The 22,004-nt window shown below is 40.3% G+C and overlaps 1 protein-coding gene across 1 annotated transcript; it reads left to right on the forward strand.

Annotated features, from left to right (window-relative positions):
* Positions 1–1,469: 1,469 nt before the first annotated feature.
* Positions 1,470–13,469, forward strand: slc34a1b (solute carrier family 34 member 1b). Its single transcript, XM_029442239.1, has 12 exons — positions 1,470–1,524; positions 1,623–1,793; positions 2,959–3,105; positions 3,402–3,545; positions 5,754–5,865; positions 6,355–6,550; positions 8,668–8,763; positions 8,916–8,976; positions 9,084–9,251; positions 9,466–9,582; positions 12,201–12,325; positions 12,876–13,469. Exons 1-12 carry the CDS (start codon positions 1,470–1,472, stop codon positions 13,467–13,469), a joined length of 1,986 nt encoding a protein of 661 aa, XP_029298099.1.
* The last annotated feature ends 8,535 nt before the right edge of the window (positions 13,470–22,004 follow it).

The following is a 22,004-nucleotide window of genomic DNA, read 5'->3' on the forward strand; positions in this document are numbered from 1 at the left end:
ACTGCATATATCAATATAAAATATTGATAAGTAAGTTTTCGCCAATACTAACACCAAAGCTTTCTGTTATTATTTGAAATGAATAATTTATTTGAAATGGAAATCTCTAGCCTTTTATCTACAGCTGCGGGACCAACATCCTTTAGAAATGTAGGCAAGTCAGCCATCACTGACTGACAACTGTTACTAAATGTTTCATTAATCCCTTTTATTTTTCCGCTTCAAGTAAAACTCAAGTAGAAAGATTTTGGCTGACAATAAACAGCATAGATATATAAATGTCATAGTGACTTAAAGGCAAACTCACAAATAGTACAGTAACAGAAGGAAATAGTGAGAGTGGAAGACTGGCAAACAGATGAGTGTGGCGCAGATAGATTAAAGCATTGAGTACACATAATATGCACAAGTTAATTCAGAGTATAAACAGCTGCAATCTATGGAACATGTCTCACATACTCCCACATACATATGCTAACCTCTCTGCACATCAGAACCTGCAGGAGGATGCCGCACAGAATGAGAAAGATGCAGCGACTTTGATTACTATAATTTCAACTGCTGTAATTACTGAACTCACTTTCATCCTCTTTTCTTTACAGAGACATATTAGATTCAGATTCAGATAACTTTAGTACTCCCTCCTCCACTGGAGTCCCCAAAATATGGCAAAGTGGCTGATATGAAAAGGGGAAAAATAGTTCTCTTTAAACAGAGTGGGAAAATCATTGAGTTGCTGCTCTATAGGCAGTGGAGAGTCCCTTAAGAGCTGACTTGCAGCTGCAGGAAACGGGGGGAAAGATAAGTTACATGGATACTGATGTTTCTTCATTGATTCTGATTCTGATTCCGTTAATTTGTTGAGAGGCGAGACGATGCCTGTCGGCGTATGTAGTTTGAGGGTGTGATTTGACCTCAAAACCAAGGACAGCTGCCAATTATAAACAATGTAATGATATCAGGTCAGCAGAAAGTCTTCACACCTTCTGTCGCATAATGAAAATCCACCTGTTTCAACAGCAATAATAAAATAATAATAAAACAAATGATTATTTCTGTATACAACACTTAAATTGGTTGGCTTATTTGAAGCTAATGGTTGGGGTTGTTATTCTATTGTTTCTGTTTGTTGCTCTTACAATGATTTTTCTGTACTTGCAAGATTCTTACTGTTCGGAGTTGTGTCCTCATGATTGTTTGCACTTATTGTAAGTCACTTTGGACAAAAGCGTCAGCTAAATGCTCTGTTATGTAAAGTAATGTGGGCTACCTTTGTTCTCTTCTAGCTGCTTATCTGTTGATCTCAGGAGTGTCGTGAAAGATAGGCTCATTTGCAGACTTGTTGGTCTCCTTTGGCTCATTTTTACTGCTGTGTGTGATAAATACATTCAGGCTCACATGTGTTCCCTTGTCGGTGTCTTTCTATGATTTTAATTACTTCCATGTCTCCCCACAGCATTCCAAGCACCATGTCCTCTATAACTATAGTGTCCTATGGATGGACACAAGGGGTCAACCACAATGGTAACTTATTAGTTTAAATTCCCATCATTCTGTTCAGTCTTTGGAATGCAAAGCTGGTCTTCGCCTCCTGAGTGTATACTCTTATTATTCGTTATTAGAATTGAGGATGCACGGCACTCGGCTATCCTCACATCCAAAACTCCCGCAGGAAGAGGACAGGGAGTCTGGCATCGGGTCCACCCTTGACCTCAGCAACAGTAACCAACACACCAATCACCACTCCAACAAGCTTTCACTCAGGGAGGGAGACAGACTCCCTAAAGAGAAAGGTACAAGGGTAGCATGAAAAGAAGAATCTTTTCCTGAGTTGGGAGCAGGTCTGATCTCTTTATCTCTTTGAAAAGGCAAATAACAACAGCAGAATCCAAACCGCATGCTCATTAGGCAAGGACATGCTCAAAATACACAGAGGGCCAGTGAGATCACGCAGTCTAGGCAACAAAGGAAAGGTCCTGTTGTCACTCAGCAGCATTTGGCTTCATATGGGTAATGTAGTATTTCAGATGGCTTTGCTCTCAATATGTGAGAATGCTTTCTGAGGTTATCTCTCTTATCCAAAACACTTATCCAGTACATTATCCTATACACCATTTAAAGGACAGGCTGGTATTATTCTATAGTCATGTTATTGTTAACAAATTCCATGAAAAGGCCTAAACCAAGACCAACAAATGTGTCGATTTCTCAATTCTTTGCAACTTCCTGACTGTGGTTCACAACACCAGTATTCTGTTCTAAATACATATTTTCACTTTTAAAATGGCAAAACAAATTTCCTGAAACAGCTGGGCGCTGTAGTTTTAATCAAACAGGATTAAATAGAGCATTTATTGAGAACTACTTTCTGCTGCGGATGAATACACATTTGGTGCTTTTGTGAGCTTTCTGGTAACTGGATGGTGTTTGTATGTGGGATTGACAGTGCCCATGTCCATCCTAATGAACGTTCATTGCAACGTTTTCATCTCAGAAATGTGTTTGTAATCTCCCAACATTTCACTCTAAAACTGTTTTAGATTCTAGTTTAACATGCCTCATAAGACCATGACAGGTTATGTACGACCTGTCTGTTTCTAACGAGTGCAGGATCCGAGGTCTTGTTTCAGAGAAGTGTTTTAAGTGAATGTTGTCAGCATGCAGGAGCTGCCTCTGTGCTTTTAAATCCTTTCTGTAACAAAGCTAGGATGAAGATTATAGGTAATTATCAAAGAGAAATAAGAAATGCAAAGGCATGGATGTGTGTGTTTCATCCTCAACAATGAGCCTCCCATCCAGAACACATAAATTACAAGAAGGAGAACAATTGTGTGACGTAATGGCCGGAGATAAACCACATTGTTGTGTTAATTTATCTGTGATATATATTTTGATAACTTTACTGTGATGCTCAACCATCTCCCTGTTTGTTGTTGTTGTTGTTGTTGTTTTGAACAGACAGCTCTCCACAGACCACAGCAGTGAGTCTGAACAAGATCAAGCCGCTTCTTATCAATCTATCCAAGATCCCTCTCCTCCTCATCCTCCTCTTCCTCTTTGTTTGCTCCTTGGACACTCTGAGCTCTGCCTTCCAGTTAGCAGGGGGTAAGTACTATAACCCTCACTACCCCCTCACCGGCTTTATAGTGACTCAGTGAGCTAATGTCTGACAAATAAGTGAGTCACTGCAGAGCAGTTCACGCTGTCCTACCGGGGGCTTGCTGTGTAATTTAACGCAAAGCTTCATCTGGTGACCTTTTTGGATTTGGGGAAACAAGCAGTTGAAATTGTATTTAACATTGCTCTTGGCAACCATGTCATGTCTGAGACCAGCACTTTCTTTTGTGTCTCTGTGTGTGTATGTGTGTGTGTGTGTGTATGTGGGCGGCATATTTAACCAGGTAAAGTAGCAGGGAGCATTTTCCAGGACAATGTGGTGCTGTCTAACCCTGTGGCAGGGCTTGTGGTGGGGATCTTGGTTACGGTGCTAGTCCAGAGCTCATCCACCTCCACCTCCATTGTCGTCAGTCTGGTGGCCTCTGGATGTGAGTAGGAGCATAAAATTGTGTGAAAATGTGTGAACATCAAGTGGTGGAAGAAGTATTCAGATAAGAAAGTACTAATTCCACACTGTGAAAATACTTTACTACAAGTAAAAGTACTGCATTCAAAACCTTACTTAAATAAAAGTATTATCAGCTGAATGTACTTAAAGTACTTCTATTGTATATGATGTTTTTCGATTAGTATTACTGCTGCATTAATGTGTTTGTTGCATTTTACTGCTGTAGATGTTTAAGGTAGTGCTGTGTTTGTAGCTTTGTCACCGTCTTGTGTGAGAACTACGTTTCTCTAAAAAGTTACCTTTTCATGAGCGCAGAGAAACTGTACTCTGTAAAGTACTGTAACTAAACTATCAGACAAATGCAGTGGAGTAAAAAGTAAAACAATCTGTCTCTGAGATGTAGTGGAGTAGAAGTATAAAGGTGCATACAATGGAAATGCTCAAGTACCTCAAATGTGTACATAAGTACAATACTTTAATATATATACTTATTCCACCATTGTACTGTAGCACAAGTTATTTTAGGTTTTAAATAAGACTGTGTGTGTGTGTGTGTGTGTGTGTGTGTGTGTGTGTGTGTGTGTGTGTGTGTGTGTGTGTGTGTGTGTGTGTGTGTGTGCACTATATGTCTGCATGTCTCTCCAGGCTATTTTGCATGCAAACGTGTTACAGTAAACGGAAAAAACAGTACATAGCAATAAATGCAGAAGAGAAAACTCCCATGGTGCAAGTGTGTCAATAACAAACAGATCTAATTCATTTGCATTTTATGGTTCCAATCTCATTTTTTCTCACATGCTGTGTTCACTTTTGGAGGATACAGGGAGGTATGCTACTTGAGTTGTTGTATCACATTAAAGAATATATTATAATTTAGCTTGAATACATGCTGTGAATGTAGGCGGATGAATGTTTGTTAGGACGCTCTGTTTATATACATTAGTGCTTAGTCAAATATATTCTCCTATCTTGTAACATCATTTAAAAGATGAGGCTCATGTTATTTTATATTGATGTTACAAATGCTACAAAATGGGCAACACCAATCAATTTTTGAAAAAACTAAACTAAACTAAAAGTTCTCAATACTTTGCAACTTCCTGTCCGTGGTTCACAACCCTAATCCCGTTCATTCTTACCAATGACACAATCTTGTGTTCCAAAAACACGTTTTAATTTTTAAGAAGGAAAACATAATTTTCTTGTTTTGCTTAATCTTTAATCCACGGCACATAAGGCTTTAGCTGCACAGAAAATACTTGTAAGTGGCATACATTTATTATTGTTTTCCATATGATTGTTTTTCTTTTTTTACATTAGGAAAAATAAGAAAAGTCATCATCATTGGCCTTTACATAGAATGAAAATGACTAAATGATTAATTTTCACTAAGAAAACATAATCTTTATTTTCTGGGATTATTACCACACACTGACTAACTCACCTGGAATTGTCATTTTGAGATTGTTGTGCTGTGGTGGCCATTTGCAAAAAACATCTGATAATTATTGTAATCTATCAGATTGGACTGGGATCAGAGAGATAATGAAATAAATACATTTCACACCATCTAATCTCCCACCATTTCAGCCTAGTTTATTTTACATAATAAAACCATAACACGGTGAGGTTATGACCTATTTGTTTCTAATAGGTGCAGACTCCGAGGTCTTGTTTCGGTAAAGTGTTTTAAGTGAATTATATCAGTATGCAGGAGCTGCCTCTGAGCTTTTAAATCCTTTCTTTAAGAGAGCCAGGAGAAACATTATAGGTAATTATCGAAGCGAAAAGGGAATACAAAAGTATGGATTTGTGTATGACTGTGTGTGTGTGTGTGTGTGTGTGTGTGTGTGTGTGTGTGTGTGTGTGTGTGTGTTTGTGCAGGAGTGCATGTGTCGTGTAGGTCATCATCATTAAAGGCATCCTCAACAATGAACCTCCCGGCAGAGTGCGAAGGCTAAGCTGCCTCCACTCTCCTGCAAATTACAATCACCTTTCATCCCCATTATAACTCATGTACCATTTTGAAAAGCAGAAAATCATGTCTTATTATTATGTGATGCATTACCATTCATAATGATGGAAGACATTTATCCCTTTACAGTGTTTTGTGTTTAACTATAAATGCATATAGTTTTAAGAATGATGAGTTTTAAAATGTGCTGTTCTGTGTGGTCTCACCTCACAGTGCTAGAAGTGAGGTCGGCTGTTTCAATCATTATGGGGTCCAATATTGGGACTTCAGTCACGAACACCATAGTGGCCATGATGCAAGCAGCAGAGAAGACTGAGTTTCAACGGTGAGTGAAGAAAGGTGGCAAGGTAAAGGGTGAGTGGAGGGGAGGCTGAAGAGCAGGGAAGAAGAAATTGAAATGGAAAAGTGAAGAGGATAAGTGAGAAGATGGAGGAAGATTGATACATGCGTTGAAAGTGCACAGGAGAAAGCAGAGGAGGGTGAAGAGAAAGCATTAGCAGCTGCTCGCTGCCTCTTTGCTTCAGCCTTTCAACAATAGTGACAATAATGGCACCAATCCACATTGATCCCACACCAGCAACCATTTGGCATGAAAATACAAGGCACCTCACAGATGGCATGTTACTTAATCTGTGATTATTAAACTTTCATAATATACCAACACACTGAGTCCAAAACTAAAATTCTCATTACATCACGCACATCCAAAAAAGTTGACCCATGAAAAGCAGATTAACAAGCAATCATTTTGAGTAGTTGATCATGCTGATGGCTGACCTTAGTTAACCCAGAAAATGATTGTGACCCACTGCAGTGCCTTCGCTGGGGCAACGATCCACGACTGCTTCAACTGGCTGTCGGTGCTGGTTCTGCTGCCGCTGGAGGTGGCGAGTGGCTTCATGGCCCGGCTCTCACACCTGCTGGTAACCAGCTTCAAGCTTCATCCTGGGAAGGAAGCCCCTGAGATGCTCAAGGTCATCACAGAGCCAGTCACCAAGCTCATCATACAGGTAACACTGTCAGCCAATCAGCATTCTTTTAATTCACCATTTGCTAAAGAGCAAGTGTCCAATCTTAGTTTAGCAACTAGTCATGGCAGGCACGTCAGTCTTTGGATTTCTGTAGTAAGAGCGATATTTGAAGAGTTTGGAGGGTGGTGTCTTTTTTTTTTTGCTTTTTCAAAACCAAAAACACAAAAGCACAAGCGTAAGGAATGGACTTAACACATTGTTTGCTCTGATGTATGGTGTATTAACATGTCTGGCTAAGTAGCTTACTGCCTACAGCAGTAACTTAGAGGCTTTACAGGCCAATGAGCACATGAACATTACATTAGTTTGGTGGTTAGGCCTACAGGTTACGTTATAAAAATACCTGTTCACAACTAGCACATATGCTGTGTAGTATTCCAGAGTTTAGGCTAAAATTAACCTGCTCTTTATTAAATTTGGGGAAGTTTACACTCCAGCAACCCCAGCCATCTTACCCGAGATAGTGTCTATTTAGCAGTGGTGGGCCGTGCATTTCACACCTAGGCCTTCAGTGATGTCCTACACAGTCCTACCTGAATTATTCCACCTCTTAATACCATCATTGTGACACCATGGCTCTAGAAACTATACATTTAGACAGAAACGCAGTATAACCGGGCGTTGCATCACCCTAACAACAGAGTTATATTAATATTTCCGAAACATTTAGTTGTAAATAGCATTCCCAGCAGTACAATGTGCCGTGCCTCTCGGAGGCTGTGAGCCGGGGGTACCGCTCGTAGTTAGTGATTTGAAAGTGGCGGACAAACCCTTTTCCCAGCTGTGATAGTCTCGCTAGCGTCGGGGTTGGCCGTTCTCTTCTCACGATGTCTAGCTTTACTTGAAAACTTCATCTTGAAAATGGCGTTGTAATTATTTCTGCGACTAAATCGATCTCTTCTCCTCCTTCAGCCATTGTGGGTTGAAAAAAAAACAGCTTGTAGAAATCTACACAAATTAGCTCGTTCAAAGGTTGCTAGCTCAGCATAGCTCTGCCTCTCAATAGTGCGTATCAGATCAAAAGACGTGGACGTGCTGACGTTATCGTACACCTGCTAGCTGGCCCTGGCGTCGCCAACTCGAAATCTGATTGGTTAACACCACAGTTTTGTCTCCGTTCACTTTAAGCTACAGGCGCCCGCACTGTTGATTCTGAAGGCCTCAGGGCAGATCTCTTGGACCCTGGCAACACATCATGGCTGAAATATGATTGGATAAAAGCTCTAACATAAAGGCCAGACCTCCACATCTCGATCTGAGGCTGGAAGCAGCGCAACCAAGAGGAAAGCTATGAAATGAAGAGAATAGACTATGGGGAATAATTTAATACATATTTGTGGAAAAAATATATCAAAATTAAATTTATATTCTGATGATGTTTATGCCAGCAGAGAAGGCCTTGCTGGCCCTGACATTAAAAGTGAAAAGTTGCTAAACAGTTTGATCTTAGGCTACATCTGTAATCATTATAGCTACAATGCTAGGGCTAACTAGCTATACAGTGCAATACTAGAACAACTCTGCTTCTATATGTCCTCTACACAGATCATGAATTGGTGACTTTTTGTCTTGTACATGCAGCTTTAGCATCAAGTCCATATTCAAGACCTCTTTAACAAGATTTTCATTTTAAAACAAGTCAGCTGGAAACATAAAAAAAGCCAGCTAGAAACAGCATTTTCTACCAACTCATGTAGAAAAAAAGCTAGCTACATCTGATAAAATCTGCAACATTTGCCATATCGGCAGGCAGATACAGTATAGGCCTATTGATCGCAAATGAGAGGCCTGCTTTATGTACCTCAAGAACCCATTGTTTGTTCTGAGCGGTAAATCTGCCTACTGATATTATTGTAAATATGTACCGCGTGAGGCTGGAAAGCTTAACAGGCATAGCAAAAGCAAGCTGGGCAAAGTTGAGCAAACAGTTAGCTTTTTTCATCTACGACAGCTGTGATGGGAATCGAACGTAGGCTTTCTGGTTGAAGGACTGAAGGACGGGAGGATTAATAATTTTATCTTGCTGTCCTTTGACTCGCTGAATTTAAGAGATATATAATGTTATTATAACATAACACTTCTCCTTTAACCCTCAGCTAGACAAGTGTGTGATCACGGGGATCGCCATGGGAAATGAGGACATGAGGAACAGGAGCCTGGTTAAAGAATGGTGCCAGACTGACCTTGTTATGGTAATGGCCACTGCTCTACTGCTGTCTCCTGCACATGCAGACAGATTGTGTCACACATTGGCGCCAAATAGAGCCTGACACTGCTGCCAGTAAAAACTGCGTTATTAATTTGTTTTCATCACAGATGCTTCTTTATTTTTTGCTTTCTGCAGTCCACTGACAATGTAAGCACTGCAAACTGTAGCTCCAGTCATGACTCATCGTCACTGAAGTGTGAGTTCTCCTGTGAAATACATTTTTTAGTAAACATTGTTAAGAATGTAATGAAACTGTGTTTGTGGGATCATTTCCTGATGTTTGTTGGTGCTGTCAATCTGCAGGTAGGCATTTGTTTGTGTCTACCGGGCTGTCAGACCTGACAGTTGGCCTGGTTCTCCTGGCGGGCTCTCTGGCCGTCCTCTGTACCTGTCTGCTGCTTCTGGTGAAACTGCTCAACTCTCTCCTTAAAGGCCAGGTTGCAATGGTCATCCATAAAGTCATCAACACAGGTGAGCATGCTTTTGAGCGTCTGAAGGTTTTAGACACCACATCAACATGTAGCAGCTGAATGCAGTATGCCGGTCTGCACGTGAGCCAAAAAAACAAGAAAACCTTTCCTGCTTTGGATGCAAATTGCACGAAGAGGCTGTGAAGAAGATGCACATATTGTTTATTGTATATACAAGTGGGTCATTTCCATCTCTCCTGTCTTTATCTCAACAGACCTGCCATATCCGTGTGGGTGGCTGTCAGGATACATAGCCATGTTTGTGGGTGCAGGGGTAACGTTTGTGGTCCAGAGTAGCTCTGTCTTTACTTCAACCATGACTCCTCTTATAGGTGGGTGAAATATGCTTTTGCTTTTGCAATGAGAGCCTATGGAGATTATATACTACATTCTGTGAAAATTAAGTTACATTTACACGATGAAATGTTAACGTGAGAAATGTGTAGGTAAGTAGGACACTGAAAAGACAATAAAGTGTAAGTAGAAGTGAAAAATCATTAGCACCTCATGTGAAACAGGATCAAATGAGTCAAAGCATGAAATTGTATGTCAAAAATAAATATGGCATACATCAAAACATTTGAGGAATATGCCACGAAAATAAGTAAAATGACAAAGAAATATGTTCATAACCCCACAAAGAGCCATATTTACAGACACATATTTAAAACAATTCTGTTATTAAAATCTCATAAATGTGTTATTTTCCTGTATTAGACCTGCTCTTGTCCACCACCCACCTCAGTCACATTGAGCTAATACAATGCTGAATAATATAAATGTAATCTTGTACAGTTACCACCTCTGTGTACGTGTGAAACCTGCAGCAGCGTCGCTTGGTTGTTACAGTATAAGAGATATGTGAGTAACGCTAAACAATATTTGATCCCTGGCAGTATATGCTCTCTACAGATATACTTTCAGACAAATTGGACTGTTAATCGTAGCAGTCTGGTAGCAAGCGGTACCTTTGTTGGATCTACGTCAGTTTAGCATTATGCAAAAATACAACTGTAATTCTCAAATCAGTCTTTCATTGTCATGTTTCTTTATGAGTAGTATACAGTAAAACAATGTTTGTGTGACTAATGCCAGCGTGACACATTATGCATATGTGCTTTCTGTGCGTAGGATTAAAGGAAATGGTGCTGTAGATGATGGATCACACAACACATCACACACAACATCCACAAAGTACTGAAACAAAGCAAATTCTGATTTAATTCACAGTGCTGGAAAGCAGTGAGCAGTGATATCCATAACTTTGCTTTACTTTTCTGAGAGGCCGATTCAGTTTACCATTCAGGTGCTCGCCGCCCACCCAAGTATCACATCCAGTCCTCACTGTCCAATTTGACTTTGCTCCTCAGTTTTCTGCTGTTTGTGTTGGGTGGTCTTGGAGACAGTGGTGTTTATAGTCCCGGGGTGATCCCAGCGTCTGTCCAGTCTGAAGGTTGGAGTTTTATTCCCATCCTGACTCCGCAGTTATGTTTTATTTGGCGCAGGCCTTCAGGGAGTCTCTTGTAATGTCTTATTAAACTGGACTTTAACAGTGCGAGTTCCAGATCTTATTTTTGATGCAGCTAGCACTGTGCAGAGGTGGCCATGTGCAGAGGTGGCCATGTGCAGAGGTGGCCATGTGCAGAGGTGGTCATGTGCTGAGGTGGCCATGTGCAGAGGTGGCCATGTGCAGAGGTGGCCATCATTATCATGTTATTTGCCTGGACTCTGCTTCTGAGGTTTGCCACTGCATTTGTGAGCTTAGATGATCGCGTTTCATGAATATCAGTTCACTAGAAGACTTTGTTTTAAATGTGTTGTGGCAGAGAGAGAACGACTGAAAACAAAAGTCAGACCTTTTAAATCTCAGGGAATTGCCCTGGTTTTGCATATAGTTATACATTCAAACTCCACAACCTCCGAACAGACATTTACCTCTACAGTAATACATTGTTAACTGTATATTGAGCAACGATTTACCCATTTGCTCTTGTCATGTGTTTAGTGGCTGATTCAAATGAGTGTGTTCTCATATGGGTGAGAGAATAACTCAAGTTTCCTTTTCGGGAAATTGCTCCTAACCCCATTTCGCTCATTGCTAGATGGGGATAAATAAGGACATAGATCAGCTTATTTCCACTGATTTAGTTCTGTGAAGTTTGAACATGTTGCATAACTGGCACTGTTTGCCACTGGCTAAATGAAGAAGCATAGTAAAATCAAGTGATGACTGAGTCATCAACCTGCTACTCGGTGATAAATGTGAGATGGGATCATGTCTCATTTTAAACAGGAGAAATTAAGCAGCTTAAAAGAAAAACTAAAAGGCAAGAGACTATACACATGGATGTTTTCCAATCCTCAGATATATTTTTATTTTACTATAGATTCAAGCTTTTCCTCCTTTTCAACCCTCCCTGTTACTATGTCGTAGTCTCATGTACTAACTAGAGGATGACAGATAGAGAGTAAACATTTTCACACAATTTCAGTGCTTTTAGCTACATAGATACTATCGCTGCGTCAAGCAGCCACTAATTTGTCATAAGTCGTCTCATCTGGTGATCAAGTTATATTTCAGCCTCTGTGATTTTAATGCAGTCAACACAGAAGTGTGCATCAACTAGTTATTGAGAAAGTAGTAGCAACCACCATCTTCAGAGCACCTCTGGCCAAGGTCAAAAAGACTGCCATTACATTTTAATGCAGCTTTGCACAGCTGCTCTTATTTATTTATGGAATTATTTTGTTTTAATGTAGGTCTAATAGTAAGTGAGTCTTTCATGGGTGTATGTCTTTATGTTGTTTTGTGAGCCCCACATCTAAGATATGTTTCTATCATCAGGTGATTAGGTGAATCTTGATTCTTTAGAAGCTAAAGCTTTTCCTGATTATCATCTTTACTGTCCTTGTTTCCTGTTACGCAGCATGTTTCTGTCGTCTCCCTCAGGTGTTGGTGTGATTAGCCTGGAGCGGGCCTATCCCCTCACCCTCGGATCCAACATCGGCACCACTGCCACAGCCCTGCTTGCAGCTCTGGCCAGTCCTGGGAACAAGCTCGCAGCCGCCATACAGGTAGGCCGGTGTTTGATCAGATACAACCAAGCGGCAACCTGCGGTGCTGAAAGATGAAGCCAGCGCAGAAGTTCCTCGAATGGCCTCTTGAGGCTGGCTCCAAAAGCGAGTCAATTTCCATAGACCCCCATGTTAAAATGCCCAACTTTACCACCATGAGTATAAATAAAACAACCATTTTAAAACTACGGGAAAATGAGATAAAAGAAAGTGAAAGTGATTTTTCACAAATATGTATTCCACTGATCTCAGAGAGCAGAATGGACACAGACGGTGAGACAACCCAAATATATTTCCCCCCTACACGGACACAAACTTTGCAGTTACACATAATTATCTACAGATGGTAGATTATAATATTGTTCGTATGTATATTTATGAACATGGATATCTACATAAATAAACTAGGAGGCAACGAAGTGGGCGCTTCAGGAAAAACAATTATTGCTAAATCTTGTCTTCGACACTGAACTGCCAAAACTAAAACAATCTTGTGGAATGAATGTTGTCGTTCACATACTGTATCTCTTTATATTCTCTTTGTATGTAGATTGCTCTGTGTCACCTCTTCTTCAACGTCTTTGGCATTCTGCTGTGGTATCCTCTTCCTTTCACACGCCTGCCAATAAGGATGGCTCGTGTCCTGGGTGAGCGCACTGCCAAGTATCGCTGGTTTGCAGTCTTGTACCTTCTCCTGTGCTTCGTGCTCCTGCCATCGCTGGTGCTGGGCCTCTCGCTGGCAGGCTGGCGGGTGATGGCTGCCGTCGGGGCTCCTTTCCTGTGTTTGACCACCTTCATCACCATGGTAAATGTGATGCAGGCCCGTAGTCCCCGCCACCTGCCTACTAAGCTCCAGAGCTGGGACTTCCTGCCCCAGTGGATGCGCTCTCTCAAACCTCTCGACCGACTCATCACCAAGGCAACTGTCTGCTGCGGCGGCTCTGCTGCGGAGGGGCAGGGAGATGAAGAAGAGGAGCACATATCGACACAGACAACCTCTGTCAACAGGCAGGAAGAGTCCGCCCATAGGAAGGCACAGCTGGCTTATGATAACCCAGTCCTGGACTACCTGGATGAGAGCAGACCAGGTGTAAGGGTGCTGAAATTAAAAGGGTTAGAGAGGTGCAACAGCACTCCACTGTAGTCCAACTGACAACTTGTATTCTGCATTTTGTCAATATCGTGAGAGAGTTGGAATAAGAAAAAAACATTTGTTATGCTTTGGAAACAAACTTAGTTCTGATTAATAATTGAATGATGATTAGAAGACAGCCTCCGAAAGCCAGGCTAAATATCATGAGCTATTAGTATGAAATGTTCATCCATGTTCGATTTTCGTCCAACTGAGAAAGCTCCATCTGCTGATGAAGACCATTTGATTTGATCAAAAGCTCCACAACAGCTACCTAATGCACCTTGAGGGTTTTGTGTCACCTGTCGTCAAGACGCAATTACTGATGAACTACATAAACAGAGCATAACATTAAGCATGAATCTGTAACTACAGTTACCCTGAGGACTAGAGGTGCGATGGAGCAATGTTTTTTATGAATATGTCCCCATTTTGGTTATGCACATGCACATGCACATGCACATGCACATCGCCAAAACCATAGCAATGCATCAACAAAGGAAGGAAGGAAGAAGAAGATGAAAATGGTTGTAATATCCCAAAAGAAATTGGCCAGAATATGTATTGATACCTATTTAAGGACAACACAAGCATAAAAGAAAGAGAATGAGAAAGGAGGTTGTATCAACAGAAATAAACGCTTGGAGACAAAATTAATTATTTTGTGATATTTGTGAGAGTAAATTAAGGTCTGTCAATCGTACTGAGAATTTTGTTTTTTCAGGTTTAACCACTTACAAAAAAGGTATAATATAACACCTGAGGGGGGAATGTGTTTGTGTCGTGCTTGTTCTGCTTTGTGATGGCGATTTCAATGTTCTCTGTTAGATCAAAACTTACACAATATAATATATATTGAAATATATAAAAAGCGATATTAGACCACAACGTTGAACTTGATGTGTTTGCGTGAGACACAAAATGTCCAAAGGGCAGCTTTAACTAGAACGTTGACAACATTTCCAGAACGGCCATGTTCTCCATCCTTTCGTAAAGGCCAGCGATCAGACAATAACCCCGCTTAATGAATGTCCAGTCATGTCTACACATGCTTTATGTCAGTACAAAGATTCAACAACAATCATTGTTATAGTTCCCAGGTATCAGCAGTCCGAGGTGTAAAGTTTATCCTGTCGAGACAGAGAGAAAAGGATAAAACAATCTTATTACAGAGTGGATAAACGTTTGAGTATTATGTTAAAATACCATGTACTCATTTGTTATATAAGTGTAGGTGGGCGACATAATACACGCACACTACAAAGAATAAAAAAATCTTCACGTTAGCTCCTTGATGTTATCTACAAAGCGGTGTACGAATGTGTGTGTGTGTGTGTGTGTGTGTGTGTGTGTGTGTGTGCGATGCAGTGTTTGCTGTGGATGCTTGTTTAAGTGGGTGAGAATGCACACTCAGAAGGTGTTGTTGAATGTGTGAATATGTGCTGTTACACTAACAATTTATCATGCGTTTAAGAAATGTCGACTCCCTGAAGTCGATTGATTTAATCAGAGAACAAAGTCTGACTCTTTCACTTTTGAGGAATTTGAAGAGCGCTTTGCAAGCATGATGAAAGTGCACATTAAATAAATAACTGCTCTGCGTGCATTGCAGCTTTGTGTTCAGAACTTCAAAAAGAGCGACTTCATTGGTTCTTGTGTGTCTTACTTGAAAGAACTTTCAGTTGGAGCATGTCTCCTTTCTCTTTTGACCATTCAAGGACCTTACTAATCTGCAGCAATCCAGAAACTTTTTGTTTCAACAAAAGCAGCTTCATCTCATCACACTCCTCTCATCCTGCCATGCTCTTTAATGTTTTCTGTTTTTAAATGACAGTCTGGGTGGAGTTTGCGTCATCCTGCCGAGTTGAATGTGAACCCCGGAGGCAGTCAAGAGCAGCCTGAGAAGGAAGGGGGGCCAAAAACAAGAATCTATGACACTCACTCCTGCACACACTGACAAAAACAGCCTTGTATCGCACCTCTCTCTTCTCTGAGTGCTGATTATCTGCAGTGTGGCATTGAGCAGAGGGAACTGCAGTTTGGATCAGTGTCGGGTCACGGTCCTGCCAGGACCTGAAGCTGCCACGGTGTTTTTCAGCCTCTACATTATTATCAGATGAAAAGTAACACATATTATTCACACTGATTCACACATACACACTCCTGACCTATTTTCTTCATGTATCTAGAATCTGCAAAGAATTGTAAATCGGTGACTGTTTCCATTTTTAAAAGTGAGTAATTAAGTCCCAATAGGTGCAATCTGTTCCCCACATACACCCAAACACACACTCAGGAAGTTATATATGTGTGTGTGTGTGTTTGTGTTTTTAAAGTACAAGGAAGTACATATGTTCAGAAACTATTTCACAACTTGCTTCATGTAGGGCTGTGGTTACACTCCATAGTTCACTAGTTAATTTCATAAACCTGTTCGACCCTCAAGCCATCAGATTTAGCTGCCGACGCATTTTGCTTCACCACCCTGGTGATGCAGCAATAATCTATCAACATCTTTTTCTTGCTGAGTTAAATGTTGGAGGAATATTTCTCAAAGGGATTAGATCACACTTATTCAAAATTATGATCCAGAGACATCATTACTGCTGAAACAACAGAAGTCAAATGTTGTAGCCTGAAACCAAACATACTCGCTGTGTGTGGAGGTTTTATATTTGCATAACAAAGTTTTTACTGTGCTATACTTCCAGCTATAATAGCTTTAATTAGAAAGCTAAATAGTGTTAGTCATCAGATTGTTGTATGTCTAATAGCACTTTAATTTATAAAGTATCAATACAAAGCAAATGAAGTCAAATTGCTTCCTAAACCAACAATTGCTAAGAAAATAATTAAAGTTTTTGCTTTCACATCTCCTCCTTTTCTCAAAGATTACTCAGATTAGATTAAACATAACTGAATGAACTAAAGATTATGTGCTAACAAAAAGATGCAACTACATTACAAACTACAAGGTGTTCATTATGTGCATACAACACTGACTGGGATTTTACATTCGCATTAGCTACCTGATCCACTCATTGAGATTCATGCAGGTTCCACAAATGCAGGCAGTGTTTGACAGGGCTTGCTACCTATTATAAAATATTAACCACAGTAACAGAACAAAAAAAAAGATCCATTATTATTTAGCCTCTCGTGTGAAAGAAATACATAGCTGGTGGCTGTTGTGAAGTCAGCACTGTGTGGGCCTTTTGGGACAACATGTTTACCTGAAAGTGCTGCACTCATTTCAGTCTCTATGGGGCCAAATGTACTCTTAGTGTACGTTTACTTCTTTGCCACAAATCTATTTGGCTCCTGATGACATGCACTGTACATGTATTAAAGGCAAGTTTTGTTTTATGTGTTTGCATTTGTTCTTCTAATAACTAAGGTATGGTCGTGCTTAATGGAGTTGTGAGGATGCATTTGAATGAGAACCTTTGTTTTGACACAATGACAGGTCTGCATGCCTGCACATACTACCACAGGATCAGACCTCGATGGCCACGGCAGAGTGAGGCAAATGTATTAAAGTATGATGAAGTGTAATATCTAAAACCCCTTTGTGCTTTAAGAGGGAGCATTAGGAGAGATGCCTCAGCCACAGCTGGTAAGGTAGCTTGTTAAACAGTAATAGAGGTGAAGACTTAAGCTTCCTCAGTGCAGTACATGTCACCTCTCACGGCAACTAGGAATCGTGTTAAATGTTAGAGTATTTTCAGAATTTAAATTAAACTCACTTACTTCCTTTGCCGATTAATTTAAAGTGTTAAATAACTATATTATTATAAAAACACAATTTGCATGCAGATAGAAAAGTGGGGAAAGTTAACTTGAGACAATATAGAAGGTTCCAGTATTCAACACAAAAAGTGATATCACAAAAACTATTCATGAAGTGTAAAAAAAGGTCCCTTTACTTAAATGATTTCAAAAAGTATTTAGAAGTGCTCATGAATAAAAAATGATTGGTTGCAGAATGTATGCAAACTCTTTTCAGAAAAACTAATCTAAATCAACCAGCGTGCTTTGCTCACATAATTACCTCTTTAGCAGCACACGCACATTTGTATTGAATGCAATTGAAATAGAGAGAGAGAAAGACAGAGGGAGGGAGAGAGAGAGACAGAGGGGGAGGGAAGAGCGAGAGAGACAGAGAGAGAGAGAGAGAGAGAGAAACAGAGGGGAGGGAGAGAGAGAGAGACGAGAGAGAGAGAGGCAGAGAGAGAGAGAGAGAGAGAGAGAGAGAGAGAGAAAGAGAGAGAGCAGAGAGAGGGAGGAGATAAGAATATCTAGCTAGAGCGGTCGTAGTTGACGCGATATGGATCCCCTTATATGATCTAGCTTTTCTCTTTATTCGCTCTTTCGCTCTTTCTCATTCTCTCGCTCTTTTCTCTTCTCTCCTTTCTCCTCCCTCTTTCGCTCTCCCCGAGAGATCTCTTTCTTCTTCTCCTCTCTTTTCTCTCTTCTCTCTCCTCTCCTTCTTTCTCTCTTCTCCGTCTCCTCTTCTCTCCTTTTTGCGAGGAGAGAGAGGTCATTGGGGCAAAACAAGCTTTCTCCCTGCTGGGCAAGGTGGGTGGTTGATTTGAAATATATTAATGTTGTCCGTGTTGCTGCTGTTATAAGGTCGTATTTACATGCGTTGTATTACTGAACACCAGCTGATGCAGTCATGCTTCACTTCAGTTACTTAGAATAAACAGAATGTGTCATTTACTCTTGTTTAAACAGGATGTTGAACAGCATTATTATTCTTATTAAGAGCCATTTTTGACCATTATTTATAGGTAACATTATATTAATGCCTACAATTTCTCAAAATGTTTTGATAAATAGGTTTGTTGCTATGATGAAATAGAGCATTTCACCAAGTGAAGAATACAATAACAACTGGAATTCTGCTAACCTCTGGGTCATGTGCAATTTGGGTTGTGTTGGGAAATAATTCCAGCTTCGGGTTGACAATAAGTCTTGCATTTTGTGTTGACGCAATCCTTTAATTCCAATATGTGTTTTGTCCGTCTCTCCATGACCAGTGTTAGCACATTGCGTATAACCTTTTTGCAAAAATGATATTACAATATAACAGAGCACATATTTTTCTATTTACATATAATGGGACAAAAAGGACAAACATAAAAGTAAAAAACTGAATTTAAAAAGCAGAGGAAGTTAGTGATAAAAGAAACTTTGATATATCTATGACGTGTAGAAAACAGATTGGCTTCTACTTTTAAAACTGTGCCATGTGTTGCTTGGTCATCATAACACAGAGAACGGAAAACAAACAGAACATAAATAGCAGGACTGGAGGGAAAAGTATAAAACAACACCAGACCAGCAGACAGATTTCCAGACAACAGGGCAAGAAGAAAAAAAGCCCAGAGGTGATTTAGATGTTCAGCATGTAACCTTACGTCTGGATTTAGTTTCTATTTCTTTTTCATGTACGTTTGACACATCCTGAACATTATAACTTTATCTTTATCCTTTATTTATTAGCACTATATGGCATTTCTCATTAGCATTCCTATGCAGGAAACCGGTGGATTGCCTAATCCGGGTAGGGAATGAGCCATTACCCCAAGTGAAGGAGTTCAAGTACCTCGGGGTCTTGTTCGCGAGTGAGGGGACGATGGAGCGAGAGATTGGCCGGAGAATCGGCGCAGCGGGGGCGGTATTACAGTCACTTTACCGCACCGTTGTGACGAAAAGAGAGCTGAGCCAGAAGGCAAAGCTCTCAATATACCAGGTCGATCTTCGTTGCCTACCCTCACCTATGGTCATGAAGGCTGGGTCATGACCGAAAGAACGAGATCACGGGTACAAGCGGCCAAAATGGGTTTTCTCAGACGGGTGGCTGGCGTCTCCCTTAGAGAGATGAGCTTCTCACCCATCCGTGAGAGACTCGGAGTAGAGCCGCTGCTCCTTTACGTTGAAAGGAGCCAGTTGAGGTGGTTCGGGCATCTAGTAAGGATGCCACCTGGGCGCCTCCCTAGGGAGGTGTTCCAGGCACGTCCAGCTGGGAGGAGACCCCGGGGAAGACCTAGGACTCGGTGGAGAGATTATATCTCCTCACTGGCCTGGGAACGCCTCAGGATCCCCCAGTCGGAGCTGGAGGATGTGGCCTGGAGAAGGGAAGATTGGGGTTCCTTACTGGAGCTGCTGCCCCCTGCGACCCGATCCCGGATAAGCGGTAGACGATGGATGGATGGATGGATGATGTTTACATTTACATACATCAAGCTTCTCACTTCACACTTAGGTTTTATACCGTCAGTTATGTTTTATCAGTCAAAAACTTTGATTAAATAAAAAGAATATCAATATACTTGAGAAGATAATCAATATATCAATGCCATTTTATTTATTATTATTATTATTATTACAATTATTATTGTATTGTGTATATTATATGCCCAAATTCACTATCATTTGGATCATTTGTATTCAAATGTTTGCTTGATTTCTAAATGAATGATGTGCACAAAACAGCCATATAAAATATATACTAGACAAAACAACTTTGTCAAATTATAACCATCTCATCTAAGATGAGGTGCTGGTTTCAGTTTTATAAGTCCAAGATGTGCCATGAACTCCACGACCCGACTCATGAGGTGGTTGAGTGGTGTCTCGCCAGCTGACAATGATTAACCCTGTAATAAAGTGAGGAGAACTCAGTTAATATCAAATCTGTCTCTCCTGCCCCAAATACTCCTTGTAATTATGTTAGTGTTGAAGATGATTGAGCTTTCTGGGACTTGATAAACCAAACCAAACCAAACCTGGCTGATATTGCTCCTTGGAAAAGCAATAATACAGATATATAATTCAGATATACAGAAGGTGGTTATGTACTGTATATGAGCCAGAACATTTTAGCAAAAGAAACATAATCAAGCAATCAGTTCAGACCACAAAAGGTGGAGTGAACATAAACCGCTTTATTGTTTTGTCTTTGGAGCGACAGCAGAGTGTGGCTCAAAGACTTTATTGATGGGATCCAGCTCATGCTAACCAAACAGAACTGATCCGACAGACCTGTGCGACTCTGACCTCAACTGTGGGATGTTTATTATTGTTGGCTGTTTCTAACCACGACTGGCTGGAAAGTGTTTTTAAAGATCAACAGAGAGAATCCACCTCTGCCAACAGTCTCCTCCAAATGTATCAATATCAGTGCCAAACGATGTCACACAATAACCATCTTTCATATGTGTTTTCAATGTAACATGAGGCAGCAGAATTACAATAAGGATTTAACACAACACGTATATCACACATGAAATGTGGGACATTTTCTCGAAACATTGGAATGCTGAAATGTCTGCATTCTTTAGAAAGCTGTTATAAAAACATACATATAGAGCAGAGTGTTCTGGAGTATTGCTCCATAATAGGCATTGTTAAAGCCGTGACCTTTTCAACCAGACTTGCAGCTGCTCTCCTCCCTCTTCTTTGCCTCTAGAGATGCCTTTCTACTTTTGTCTGAATGTATATTTGTTCAGAAACAACTCTTAAAAATGCCTGTGATAAAATAACAGACGTTTTTGACAAACGTGATCATGAATCTTGCCAAAAGTCTAACTTTCACACTATATATTGCCAGCATGTGATAACAAAAGTATTAAGTACCAGCTCTTTTTGAGCTTTTTACGGGACCACTGCAAAACAACTCATTGTTATCTTGAAGCTAAAGTAATGTTGTGTGTTATTTTTCAGCAGTGAGTCAGAATACAGACTCAGCTGTGTGAACTGCACTTTTTCACTCGTACGTTGTCGTGACCAGGAGTCATGAATGAGTTTGCCTCAGCTCATTTGTCTTTGTGGATAGCCTCTCTAATCACATGCACATGCGCACAATCAAGCACAATCTGGAAACACGCAAACACTCACATACATACACAACACAGACCAAATGATAACTCAAATGACTGAAAGGGAAGCAGGTGCTTGTTTATCCTCAGGATCTGAAACAGAAATAAATGGCCACTTAATCAAAGTTGTCCTTAATGCACACAACTGAACAACATGCAACACACATAGGTACGAAAGTTTTCAGGAACCGTGATAAATTATTAGTGCTAGATTTTTTATCACCAGAGTATAAAGAATCTTTAGAGCAAAACAACGTTTCTTGCCCATGAGGCAAAGTCAATGATTGATACGAGTGAAACTATGCATGTATCAGTGCTCTCTGTACCTGCAAAGTAATACCTTCAAGCTAAGGTTGAGTTATTGGGTACTGAAATGATAAATGTATCATTTTTATTCAGTGGGTTCAGAGAAACTGACTTTTACAAAATCGGGTTTAGGATAATTATTATTTGCTGATGACTTCAAGACAAACTCTTTTCTAACAGTACTGATCATGTGATTCCACTTGACACATTAAGACAGAGCCTTTTTATTTCTGAATCTGCCTTGCACTAGTTCTTCTCCAACATTCAAAAATGATTATTTTATCTGGCTCACTTCAAAGAGCTGTTCTCACTGTACAGTATATGCTTCCCTTAGGACATCATATTTATCAATGTA

This window comes from Cottoperca gobio, chromosome 10 (assembly GCF_900634415.1).
Source record: "Cottoperca gobio chromosome 10, fCotGob3.1, whole genome shotgun sequence".
Classification (NCBI taxonomy): domain Eukaryota; kingdom Metazoa; phylum Chordata; class Actinopteri; order Perciformes; family Bovichtidae; genus Cottoperca; species Cottoperca gobio.